Genomic DNA, 13,913 nt, shown 5'->3' on the forward strand with positions numbered 1-13,913 from the left:
TTCAAACACTCATTGTCTAAAAGAATCATCATTCATCAATTATTTCACTGGAGAGAAATGTAATTTTTCTTAGTGAAACTCTAAGCTCTATTTAAAAAAACAAAACAAAAATCTTAAATCCATTTTCTCTCTCCCACTAAAAGCCCGGCTTGTATTAGTTGGCAAGATAATAAATTCATGAAGTCATGTATTCAGGCAGATTGTAAATTTAGCAGAAGCCAGAGCATTTGTATGTCACTGTATCCAAACAGAGATCTAAGTACAACTGGATGATTTAATATAATGGTCCAAAAGATATGGGTTGAGATTTGTAATGCTGAATAGGGGACTCAGTCACACATATCCCAGTGAAATTAATTAGTTGTGTGGCTAAATCCCTGAGCTGGTTTTGCAAATCTCAGCCCAAGTGCCAAATTAATTGCTGGTGTAACTTCCTTGCCTTCAGTGGAGTTACATTGCGGATGACAGATGCTCATGTTTCTTTCCCAAGAATAACTTGGCAGGAGACTTGAAAGTGAGTGAATGACAGTGATGGGAGAGAGTCTATCCTCACTTAAACTCTGCGCAACACAAATGACTTCAAATCAGTTGAATGTGGTGACACTGATTCCTTTTTGTGGGTGTTGTGTCTATGAAAGGAAAAGCAAATTCTAATCTGGTTTTTCCTTCCTGACAAGTCTGAAAGATGAAGCACTTCACAAGCAGTACAATGTTTTGAGGCGGCATCACGAGTGTTCTTTGTGGCGGACCCCGATCTGTGGAACTCGCTGCTATTAGAGATCAGGCTGAGCCAGAGTCCTACAACCAGAAGCAGATTAGAGGTTTGTGGGGCCCTTGGCCACAGCAAGTGAGGGCCCTTCCCCACCCTTTCCACCTGCAGTCCCCCCTCCAGCACTTATTTAACTGGGAATTGGTCCTGCTTCGAGCAGGGGGTTGGACTAGATGACCTTCAGGGGTCCCTTCCAACCCTGATATTCTATGATTCTATGACTTCTAATGGGGAGCTGGGTCCGGGCGCAGGGGCTTGACTCGCTCTCCAGCAGGAGTGCCGGGTGGACTTAGGGGGGGAGGGGGAGAATGGGGCAAGCCCCCTCATCCAACTCCCCGTCAGGTGTTCTGAGCGGGATGCAGAGATGCCCATTTTTTCAGCCCCCCACAATTGGCCAAGGCCCCTGGGCACGGTCCCATTGGCCCAGTGGATAATACCATTGCCTACAACCTTCAAGAGGCATTACAAGAAGCATCTCTTTCTGCAGGCCTTTGAAACTGACCCCATAACATTATTGCTGAAAATAATCACCTAGATTTAATTTCTCATACGTGGCTTCAATCTGAAGAGAAGGGGAGCAGATGTTGGTCCCTTTTCTAGAAGGAACTGATGTTCTTCTAAATATATACAATGGTGCCTGGTTAGATCCTCCAGTGATAGATGCCTTAGCAATGCTGGCACCAGTAAAATGTATCTGAAAATATTATTTTTTCAATCACAATTGCATTTTAGATCAGATCCTGTGGTTGGATTTTTCACAAAGGGCTGGATTATTTGATGGTTGGTTATCATACCTAAACAAACCTCACGGTTCAGGGCAAAGGTGACTCCTTTTATCTCTTTTATCATCATCATCAATGGATAAGTAGGTGAGTCACTGTCCTGTCCTTCCTGCCAAGAGTGCAGGTATCTTAAGATGTGGGTAGGGGAAACTTAAGACAACAGGAAAGAAGTCAGTCAATCCTCACAGTGTGAAGAGAGAGGTGGCTTGCGGGGAAGTGATGGAAGGCTGGGAAAGGGAGGTGGGAAATAGCCACTCAGATCCATTCACCGCCAGGCTCTGCATCTTCCAGCTCTCTCCCCACCTTCCCTTCTTGCATTCTGTTTCCTCCTGAGTGTATTACTATATTTTATTTCTACAGAATCTGAGGTCTCTATGGGGACAAATACAAGACAACTTACCCCACTTCCTGTCTCATCTGCAGAACTCACGTTGATCTTCTATTCTTCAGCTTCCTTGTGCTCACCAACAGCTGTCTCTTTCCTTTCTCTGCAGCTAATGCTGACATCTCCACTCACTCTCTAGGTTTAAGGTCATAGTGGTGACATTCAATTCTTCTGACCTTTTCTTGTGACTTTTGGCTCCTTCACCTGCACACCTTGGTTATCTTTGAAGTCCACTCCAGACAGCTGCTCTCTATCTTTTCCTTCAGAGTGGCTATTTCCCACCTCTCTTTCCCAGCCCCCACCCCATCACTCACCCCCAAGCCTCCTCTTCTCAGACTCTGCTGCTTGACTGACTGACTTCCTTTCTGTCACCTTAGTTTCCCATGCCCTCATCCTAAGATACTTCATTTTACATTGTAAGTGTAAACCTATTTTTTTTTAAATGGGAAAAAAGGTGAATAGATTCCCTAGACCCTCATCATTCCTCTTTGTGAGCAACCCCAACTCAAGACACGGGCTCTCTCAAAAGTTGTTACAACACGGCAGCACATCACCACGTTGGCTGGTGATAGCTGATCCATTCCAGTGCAGAGATTTTGTAACAGTGAGCCAGGTATTAAACTCTAAACATTCTTTTTAGTGTAGGATTGCAAAAGTCAGACAGGTAAGAAACGTTTCCAACTCAACATAAGTCACACATGGGACTTTCCACTCTTTTTGGTGGTTTAATGTACAGCAATAATTATAGGTGACCTCAGCAAGAACTCCTATACTCAGCAGAATAAACAGAAGGGGAAGCAGTGCTTAGTGTTGTTACCCTGCTCTTCTCTCATTGCACAGTATTACACAGACCATTCCTCTTTGCCTGTTCTGAGGGTATACAAATAAGTGGTGAAATGCTCGCTGCTAGCCTATCTTTGAGTATGCATCCGAGAGTACTCACCAAGCATGTGTGCTGGTGCCCTCATAATTAAGGTTGCATCTAGGTTTTCCCTTTGGCAGAATTATGTGTTTAGTTTTCTATTTTAAAAAAGTAGTAACTATTGAGAAGGTCTTTCATAGAGATGTTTGGAATATTAATTGTGAAATTAAGAGAGGTATTGAAATTTACCCCCTTTAGAGTTCACGGAGTTAAAATTATTTGGCCTGTTTCATGAAATTTTCTACATCAGCAAAACTTTCCTTGGCATATGGAATATATACCAATTTCTGAATAGCTGTGGAATCTTCATGGCAACATTTCACATTGTATTTTGAATTTTAGGCAGGATTGGTTGTGATGGACTACATACTATTAGTTCTGGATTCATGATTGAGTGAGAGCCGACTCTTCTAGAAGGCTACAGGGTTAACAGAAACCATTTGAAAGCTTATCTCTGAAGGAGAGAATGTAGTTAGGATGCTTTCTGGATGCTTGTCAGGAAAACCCTGTCCATGTATTATTTCCCCACTCCAATATAAACTTTCTATAAAAAAACCCAAACAGTTCAAAGTCAAGGCTAAGGTCTTGCCTACAATTAAGAGTTTTGCCTCTTTAACTATGCCATAGTTAAGTGGCCAAAACCCCATAGTGCAGCTGCAGTTATAGTGGTACAAAAGCGTTTATCATATCAGTATAGTTTAGCCCAGTGCAGGAAAGTGAAATAAGTGATACCATTATAAAACACCTTATACTGATGTAACTGTGTCTGCACTAAGGCTTTTATTGGCATAATTATGCAAGTAAAAAAAAAAATCACACCCTCTCTGATACAGTTATACCAGTAAAACTTGTTAAGTTTAGACCGGGCCTGAGAAATGAAGCAGTCAAATGTCAGGTATTTTGAGAAGTTAAGATTGAGCCTTAAATCTTAACTTCAGCCCTTGTGCCCACATTTTAAAATATTGTCTTTCTAGAGTTAAATTTGCATCATAAAACCCTATTTAACTCTGAAAACTTTTGGCCTGGAAAATTAGTTTGGCCTGAAAATTGCCATATCCACTCTAATCAACTTTGCCTTTAATTTTCTTTATACTTCTCAGAAATATTCTAAGAGCTGCTTTAAAAAAACAGATTATCCAAAAATTACCCGAATTTGAAACGGACTTTTGTCCAATGTTGTCATCTCCTTGAGGAATGTCTTATTAATATTACCTCTCCAAACTTTTATGTTTAGTTAAGTGTTCTTGAAAACTCATGGTCGGGCTATATTTGAAGAAAATAGGTTGTAATTAAGCAAAGTTATTAACTATATTTTTTCGATCAATATCTTTCTGAGTAGGATCAGAAATTGTGCATGTGTTGCCCTATATTGGTTGGTTGCAGCTTAGAAAAAACGTAAAAATTATCGCTTTGGCTAGCAGCCAGCAGAGCTTTTCCTCTAGTTCAAATGGAAGAGGCCTGTGTTTTTCAGAGCTAAAGCAATAGGATTCCTGTCCCAGCTCTGAAAACGTGTATTTCATTATGAAGAAAGAATTATGGTTATCTGTTGTTGGTAAATGGCCTAGAATTGTCACTTCTAGAACTGTGGATTCAAACCACGCTTTTGTTTCAAGTTAAATTGCTTGAATTACATCTATACTAGACTCAAACCATCTTAGATTTTTTAAAAAAGAAAGAGTCAAAATCAGGCATGATCATATAGTATATAAGCATTAAGATTTTGCTTCTAAAATTGACACTTACTGTGACTCATCTGATGCTCTAAAGTATTTATTGCAGGATGCACGTATAGAACTACGATTTCATTAATTGAATTTGTTTAACAAGTAGATGTGAAATGCTATAGCTGGATACACAAGCTGGCAAGTAGACAAGAGAAAAACACCCCAAGAGAAAAACCAAACTATATATCAGATTTATAGATTTGCTTAATGATATTTAAAAGACCTAAGCCAAGATTTTCAAAAGGGACTGGTTACTTTGAGTGCCTCAGGTTTTTCTGGATGCCCAATGTGAAATGCCTTGAAGGGGCCTGATTTTCAGAAGGTAGGCGTTTGGAACACTCAAAAGCATTTCAAGTGGGGAACCCAAAACAGCTAATCCCTTTTGAAAATCTTGGGTCCCCTGGTCACTACACTGGCAATATTCAGCAGCCTGGCCCTTCCTTGGTGTGTGTTTCTGAGAAGTTATAAGCTATTGGGAAAAAGAGAAATTTTAACTGGGGAGTGCCATCTCAACCTTATCAATAGCATTTTCACGGCAATATTATGTGATGGAGTACACACAAGAAGTTAAGCTCTGTATATTTTTCGCATAATTTTGAGGGCTTAAGTGGTGCATAGGCCTGGTGATTTCCCTCTACACACAGATTAATTCTACTCACTTAGTGATAAATACAGGAAAGTAGTCTGCATTTAACTGAAATATCTCAACCTGCAATGAGACATAACTCAAGAATTGACACAGTGGGATAAATTTACTTGTACAAAGGTAATTACCAAAGACACCCAGGGACATAAACACAGTGTTCAAAGTTCATCCGCTTAAGTGAGCATTTTCCCCATCCAAAACATCTGTGATGCCATGACAGTAGACCATTAAAAAAACATAATTAAAACTCCTCACGGCTAATTCAGCACTCTGAAGGAAAATATCTACAGAGGTGCAGATGAAGCTTTGTTCATAGTCATGCCACATCCATGAAAGGTGTTTGATGTTTATATTGGTTGATTTCTATCCCTCTAAACTCAGAAGAATAGTATATCAGCTGCTGGCATTTAGTATTCAATCCTATGTACAGTGGATTAAATTATTCCTGGTGCAGATGGCCAGCACACAGAGTATGTACCACTTAAAGCCAAGAGAGGGATTTGATACTTTTCCTCTGTACAGGTTGAATTTCACCCAGTGCAAGTTTTGCCTGGGTAACTCCTACTGGATCAAGTCCTTTATAAATTGCTCGTGACCTTGTCACTTGTGTTTCTTCTAATATATTACAGGTTAGCTTAAATGAATAATTTCCCATTATGAAATGAAAACTAAACATACTTTATTCTCCCAAATATATTCAACTGCATGAATGGGGGGGGAAGAGGGGTATGGGGGGGGGGGAATAAAGATACCAAAAGCTCCATTTGCTATTACTCAAGAAATAGTTTGAAAACAAAATTCCAACACATAATTTTTACTGTACTACCGAACAAGGATTGTAGCATACTGTAGCTTAAAAATGGAGGAAACAAATGGTTAAGGAGATGCAGAGCCTGTTGATCTATTTATAGATACACAGGTTCCAGTATTGGCACCCATCACTGCAATATCCTAGTGCCCCCCAAGAATAAAACACCAACAAAATGCCCAATTTATCATCCTCCTGCATTTGTGCAAAAAAAAGTGTAAAATGCTATTGAATCAGAATGGTAGTTCTTTTTACAACTGCTCTTCACTGGCTACATCAGGAGCAGGGCAAAGGAGGACCAGGCCCAATATCTTTCTCTTTTCCTTTACTGGGAAGAGCCAGGCTTATGTTTAAAGCCAGACAGGATTGGTATTGAAAGTTACCATCTGATGGTTCTTCAGTAGCCTATGTGTAGTTGTTTATGAATCTCAGTCTTGTTGTCAATTGGTACTTTTGTTGGCAATCTCAGCAAAAAAGCTGGGCGCTAGAATAAGCTCTTGTTCTTATGGCCTGGTCCCAGAAGGATTGAGCCCATAGGCATGAGGGGAGCTTGCTTTGCCACTGCCTTTGCTTTAGATATTTTCTAAGTAAACCAAGGAATTCAGTTTCCAGGGCTGTCAATCAGGCATCTTTCAAAATTAGTAACCCCAAGGCTCAGCATTTCTATATGAGCCTACAGTCAAAAACCCTCCCCTCTGAAGTGAATGAGTCAGGGGGTTTTAAAATTTCATATGTGATGTTTTTGTCCCCCCAGCTCTCGTAGTGCGCTTCCTGACCAAACGGTTCATCTGGGAGTACGACCCCACTCTAGGTAGGTTATACTTTATTCTAAATACTTACAGAATGCTGCAGGTGTTGGCTTTGTAGAAGCAATGGAAAGGCATGCACTAAAGATTCCAAAACCTCATTCATCCTTTAAATATGATGTTAAAGCTTCTCTGAGGTAAATCCCTAGCTAGAATGAACAGCCAACTGATGTAGCACAATGAACAAGTATAAATACATTCAAACAAAGGCTGGATGTGGGGTTAAAACCTGCCCCCTATTGAAGTTAACGGGAATTTTGCCACTGATTTCTGTGGGGCTAGAATTTGACCCATGGAAATAAAGATGTTAGTTTTCTGCTTTGGAGTAACTGACCACTCTTTGTGGAAGGTAGAAGGGCTAGGGAAGAGTGTTCCAAGGGGCAAGGGAGGAATAATCCTGTGGACAGTCATTTCCTGTGTAAGCTGTGCAAATTACTTGGGACCATTGCAATGCACAGAACCCCTGCTGAAACACTGGAGGTACCTAAACTCACTCAGTGCCTACATTTTTGCAGTGAGTCAATGTTTCTGCCTCTGAGTAGGCACACTGCTGCCTCCCTGTGGGTGTCCAGACACCCATCTCCCACCTAAGCCCCTCAGCGATTTACAAACCAGGGGAAGACAGATGTCCAGCTTGAGGGGCTCTATCCGGTAGGCGTGATCAGAGGCTGCCTACTGGATCAGGTCCCCATAGGCAAGCTTACACAAAACCGTTGGGGGCAAGGGAGGGAGAGGATGACTTCCCTCATCACTTCTTGCCCAGTGGTGTGAGACCCCCCCACCCAGTTCAAGTCCCCCCGCCTAAGAGGAAAAAGAGATTTGAACAGGGATCTGCCACTTCTCAGTGTCCTAACCCTTGGGCTATGGGATATTCTGATGTGCAGATCCCTTCATCTCTCCTGTTGCACTGTGGATAAACAATGAAAGTCACTGGAGCAGAGGGGCTGGATCCTGGGTCTCCCACATCCTGGGTGAGTGCTCTAGCCACCAGGCAACAGAGTCATTCTCATGCTTGTGCTCTCTGTGTGTGTGTCCCAAATGACCACCCCACCCACTGGCTTCTTGCTAAAATGGCAGAGGCACCCTAACTCCCTGGCCGAGAATTGCAAGCAGAAATAGATGCCTTCCTGCAGCCTGGACTTAGGTGCTTATCTCTGGAGAAAGAGGTGCAGGGCTCGGCTTACACCACCTCTGATCAGCATCTCCCATTGGCTAGCATAGGGCAGCTCCCCACCTAGCTCTCTGCTGGCTTTTATGGATCACATTTGAAGGTGCCTAACTTACTGAGTGTCACACCATCTAAATCCCTTTGAACATTCAGCCCTTAGTCCCCAGTTTTAAAAGGGTGCCTCTCATTTTGGGAGTCTCCACTTTTGGGTGACCACCTTGAGACACCCAGGTCCTTATTACAGCTCTTCAGCACCCACAGCTCCCATTGACTTCAATCTCAGCTGTGCTGGTGTTTGACACTTCTCAAAATTGGGCCCAAAGTGTCTCAGATTTGGTCACCAAATAGAAAAGTACCCTAAATTACAGGCCTCCTTTGAAAATTTGGGGCCTGATTTTTCAGAAGTGCTAAGTAATTACATTATTGCATGCTCAGCCCCAGTGAAAATCAGGTCCTAGATGTCTGAAGCTGGGCACCCACAAAAGTAGAATCTATCTTCAGACCTGTACAACTAAGTGACTTGTGTTGGGTTACACAGGAAGTAAGTGGCCACAAGATCACCTGCCCTCCCATGATCCTTTGACATCTCCTTCCTTCCACAAAAGGTACTCAGCTTCTAGGGCTGCTACTCCTTTGATTTATTAAATTCTACATATTCATCTAATTTTGGAGAGAAGTATCTGATACAGCTGTTGTGAAGCTAAGCACTTTGAGATGGTCAGATGGAAGAGATTACAAATGCAAAAATTAACAAATGTCATCAATTGGACATTAATCAATGATAGGAGCCTCTGGTGGAAGCAGTTACTATATCTAGCCTTATCGTCATGGGCATCCTTTGGTGGCTTATAGCATCTAGGTATCTCTTTAGATAGTACATAGCTGGGTTTACTATGGCTTTTTACTGCGAGAGGTTTGTTTTGTTTGGTTTTGTTCTGTTCTTCTGAAGAATCAGATCAATCTGTTTCTCTGTTTAAAGCAACATAAACTGTGTCAGTGTGACATATTTACCCTACACTGAGAATAAGCATGTTTGTCAAGTGACTTTTCAAATGTAGAACTAAAACAGACGCATACCACACGGCTACTAAGCAACAAGAGATTTTGCCAGAAACACTGAGGCTGCAAGCGACAAAAAAGAAAAGAAAGAAAAGAAAAGAAAAGAAAAAGAGTAATATTTACAGCTGATTTTTTATATCAGATCCAATGGGATCCATTAACTCTCCCATGCTAGAAGTTGGTTTTCCCTTGGCAATTCCCATTTCTACCAGGACTTGCATCAAAACTTCCAAGGCACAGGAAATTCACTAGGGTTCTATTTAAAGTGAATAAAACAGCATAAAATTCCTTGTCCTCCTGTAATTTCTGAAAGGGATAATACATTTTAGATGAAAAGGAATTTATGTGATTCAGTACCACTTTAAGCTTCAAGACAAAAACTAGAGACTTCATGTTACCTCTGTGTGCAGTGTATTATTATGCCTCCAGGATCTAAGTTAAATAATGTTCAGCTGCTACACACATGAAGAGGGAGCATGAAGGAGTAGCATGGCTTTGCTAAGGACCCTTGGTGCATGGAACTCCCATTTAAAGTGAGGGTCTTGCAGCACTAGTGTTGCTGCTCAGGATATTATTTCTATACATGTGCCCTGTGTGACAGCTTGGGTAATTTCCTGGACAAACCATATTGAATTAAGCTAAACATTACTGAATTAAGTTTATGTATCATTGTGGGCCAGGGATTGTGTGTAATTTCATAAGGGAGGGGGACCACAACCCTCTAGGAACTAAGAACAGTTGGGAGTGGTTTGGCAAATTAACTCAGGTTGTAACATCTCCAGAGAGCTGCTACCACCACCTGGAAAGAGGCTCACATATACTGGTTCATATTGGAGTCTCCAGGCACAAACAAAGAAAGGACTTTTAGTTTAATAGCCTGAGTTAAAATTTACTCGTGACCTTTTTTCTGAACCAACAAATGTGCAAGGGTGTGTGTGTAATCTTTCCTGGAAGGGTTGGAAGGATTTGGCTCAGTCTGTGTTATTGTTCTGAGAAAAGGAGTTATGAACTCATAATCATGGGATAACCCCTTGGTGGGGATTGAAGCATGTTCAACAGCCAGAGTGAGCCCTTAGAGTGAAGGGTTGATCTCTGGTAAGTTTATTAGCATGCGTGTAGGCTCTTTTAATTTTTTAACATATTTTCTCTTTAATGCTTTTACCTTAAGAATAAATGTGCTTGCTTAGAAAGAGCTATGTGGCAACAGCTTTTGCAATTACACTGTGGATGAAAGTGTGGATGCAATTACACTGTGGAGAAGAAAAGTAATGCAGGCCTGCTTAGGAAACTGGTCTTCACTGAGGAATTCTTAATGTAGGCAAGGAGCTCTCAGTCTTGAAATATCCCAGTTAAGAGGGAGAGAGACATGTGTCTCCATCCAAGAGAGGAGGCAGCTGGGGAGCCAGAAGCCTAAGAGTGTGTGCCCTTGCTGGACCATAGAAGGGGAATACAGGTGCAGTTGACCCTGCACAACTGTATCACCCTTAATATTTTATTTTTCCATTCTCAACGTACTAGGAATGACAATATCAGCAGAGCTCATTACCCAGAGAGTATTAACTATCCGCCAACTCTTGGCTGCCCTACACCTTTATTGCTTAGTTATTTTCTTGGTAGGTGTTTGCTATCTTTTTTTTAAAGGTACCAAGCCATTGAGGCTAATTGCTAGAGTCCTATGCGGATACAAAATGTTTATCCGCATCTGATTCTCAAACATGGTCTGCAGATATCTGTGCATATCTGCACATTTGCAGGGCTTTACTAATTCTTCACCTGCCTGGGTATATGAGGCATATCAATCTCCGTTTATAACAAATCAAAACATTGTGCTATATATGCACACCGAGGATACAGAAGGTACATAGAAAAAGAGATGCACCACTCCCATCAGCATAGGTAGTGTGTATACTGAAGCGCTACAGTCTAAGTATAGACATACACTACAATTTTTAAAGTAATCTATATATTATATTTAAACTGATATCAGAAAGCTAATAATCTCAAACAATACTATCACTAATTCTAGTAGTCTGTTGTATCAAGAAAACTTAAATGGCAACATAATTAAAATGTAAGACTCAAGATTCTTTACCAGCATCCCCCGTCCTTCACATCCTCCATGAACATTTTTTTTCTTTTCTGATCACAGTCAAATAATACAGTGAAGTTAGAGAAATGCTACAGACAATGGAGTTTGTATTATTTACCAGTAAAATATCACTCCATGTTTTTTTTAATATTACACTGGTAGATTCTTGCCCAAAATACAGCCTTTGGATAAACACTTTGCATTTCTATGCACTTTTCAGACATGGAACTTAAAAAGTTTACTGGTGAGGAACTGAAGAAGAGAGAGAAAAAGAGAAACTATGCAATTTGTCAAAAGCCACGCTGCAAGTCAGTGGCTCAGCTAAGAGAAGTATCCAGGAACCCTGCCTTCTTATCTCCTGCTCTTACTAAATGAGCCACAAACACTTATATCTGCCTTATATCACTTAATATAACTTATATGCCTTAAACTGCCGAATATCACAATAATGAACGTTATTAGAGCACACACATCTTTGAGTGTGCACATACACCCTTCCATCAAGGTGCTGTACATAAAGTCATATTAAATGATGTTGCTTTATATAGAGTATGATATCAAAAAACCCAGTTCAGCCATACCCTGGGTTAACTGAAACCCCTATCAAATCAAGTGCAGTCATAGTGCCTAAAAGATCAGTATGTTCATTGCATTTCACCACCGGTCTTTCTAAAGTCTGTCTTTCGTGAACATTTTAATAGATTCCAAGGCCAGAAGGGACCATTGTAATCATCTCATCTGATCTCCTGCATAACACCGACCAATGGACTTCCCCAAAATAATTTCTAGATCAGGAATCGGCAACCTTTGGCATGCAGCCCATCAGGGAAATCTGCTGGTGGGCTGGGACAGTTTGTTTACCTGTAGCGTCAGCAGATGTGGCCGATTGTAGCTCCCACTGGCCGTGGTTCACCGTTCCAGACCAATGGGGGCTGTGGGAAACAGCGTGGTCTGAGGGATGTGCTAGCCGCCGCTTCCCGCAGCCCCCATTGGCCTGAAACAGTGAACCGTGGCCAGTGGGAGCTGCGATCGGCCAAACTTGCGGACACTGCAGATAAACAAACCGTCCCAGCCCGCCAGCAGATTTCCCTGACAGGCCGCATGCCAAAGGTTGCTGATCTCTGTCCTAGATCACGTCTTTTAGAACAACATCCAACTTTGTTTAAAAATTGTCAGTGATGGAGAATCCACTGCGACCCTTGGTAAATTGTTCCAATAGTTAAGTACTCTCACTGCTCAAACTTTACTCCTTATTTCCAGTCTGAATTTATCTAGGTTCAACTTCCAGCCATTGGATCATGCTCTATCTTTCTCTGCTAAACTGAAGATCCCATTATTAAATATTTGTTCTCTATGTAGGTATTTATCAACTGCAATCGGTTCATCTCTTAACCTTCTCATTCTTAAACTAAATAGATTAAACTCCTTGAGTCTATCACTGTAAGGCAGGTTTTCTAATCCTTAAATCATGGCTCTTCTCTGAACCCTCTCGAATTTCTCAACATCTTTCTTGAATGGTGGATGCCAGAACTAGACACTGTATTCCAGCAGCGGTTCCATCAGTGCCAAATAGAGGTAAAATAACCTCTCCATTCCTATTCAAGATTCCTCTGTTTATGCATCCAAGGATTGCATTAGCCCTTTTTGGCTACAGTGTTGCACTGGAGTTCATGCTCAGCTGATTATACACCCCTCTCCAAATCTTTTTCAGAGACACTGCTTCCCAGGATAGAGTCCCCAGTCATATAAGTATGGCCTACATTCTTTGTTCCTACATGTATACATATATTAAAACACATATTTTTGCTTGCACCCAGCTTATCAAGCTCTCCAGATCACTCTGAATCAATGACTTGTCCTCTTCATTATTTACCACTCCCCCAATTAGTGTGTCATCTGCAAACTTTATCAATGATGATTTTATGTTTTCTTCTGGGTCAATAATACAAATGTTAAATAGCCAAAAACCAACCCCTGTGAACCCCATTAGAAACACATCCACTCAATGATGATTCCCCATTTACATTACATTTTTAGACCTTTTAGCTAGCTTTTAAGCCATTTAATTGGTTCCATGTATATTTTATATGTCTAGCTTTTTAAATTAAAATTTCATGCAGTACCAAATCAAATGCCTTACAGAAGTCTAAGTATATTACATCAACACTATTACCTTTATCAACCAAACATGCAATCTTATCAAAAAAAATATCAAGTTAGTTTGACAAGATCTATTTTCCATAAACCTATATTGACTGGCATTAATTATATTACTCTTCTTTAATTCTTTATGGAGCAAGTCCTGTATCAGCTGCTCCATTATCTTGCCTGGGATCAAAGTCAGACTGACAGGCATATAATTAACTTGATCATCCCATTTACCATTTTTAAATATTGGCACAACATTAGCTTTCTTCCAGTCCTCTGAAACTCCCCCAATGTTCCAAAACTTATGGAAAATCAACAGTAATGGTCTAAGTGAGTGCCTCAACCAGCTCTTTTAAAACTCTTAGATGCAAGTTATCCAGATCTGCTGATTTAAAAGTGTCTAACTTTAGTAGCTGTTGCATGAGGAAGTGCCCCACATCAGCTGGGTGCCTGAGGTGTTCTGACTGATTTAGTGCAGTGCCTTCCAGTTGGGAAACTGTGAAAATCTTTAGAGAGAGCAGCATTTGCTTCCCAATAGACCAATACCCTCTCCTCACCCCACTGCCAATCTGGGAGGAATCTAGCAGTGACATTAGACTTTCCTAGT

General features: G+C 41.0%; 1 protein-coding gene across 1 annotated transcript in view; it reads left to right on the forward strand.

Annotated features, from left to right (window-relative positions):
• RERG (RAS like estrogen regulated growth inhibitor) overlaps positions 1 to 13,913 on the forward strand; it is a 134,658-nt gene that overhangs the window by 107,101 nt on the left and 13,644 nt on the right. Inside the window, exon 3 of the mRNA XM_073319312.2 lies at positions 6,791 to 6,847. Coding sequence (XP_073175413.1) covers positions 6,791 to 6,847 — 57 coding nt within the window. The remainder of the gene's footprint in view (positions 1 to 6,790; positions 6,848 to 13,913) is intronic.

This window comes from Lepidochelys kempii, chromosome 1 (assembly GCF_965140285.1).
Source record: "Lepidochelys kempii isolate rLepKem1 chromosome 1, rLepKem1.hap1, whole genome shotgun sequence".
Lineage (NCBI taxonomy): Eukaryota > Metazoa > Chordata > Testudines > Cheloniidae > Lepidochelys > Lepidochelys kempii.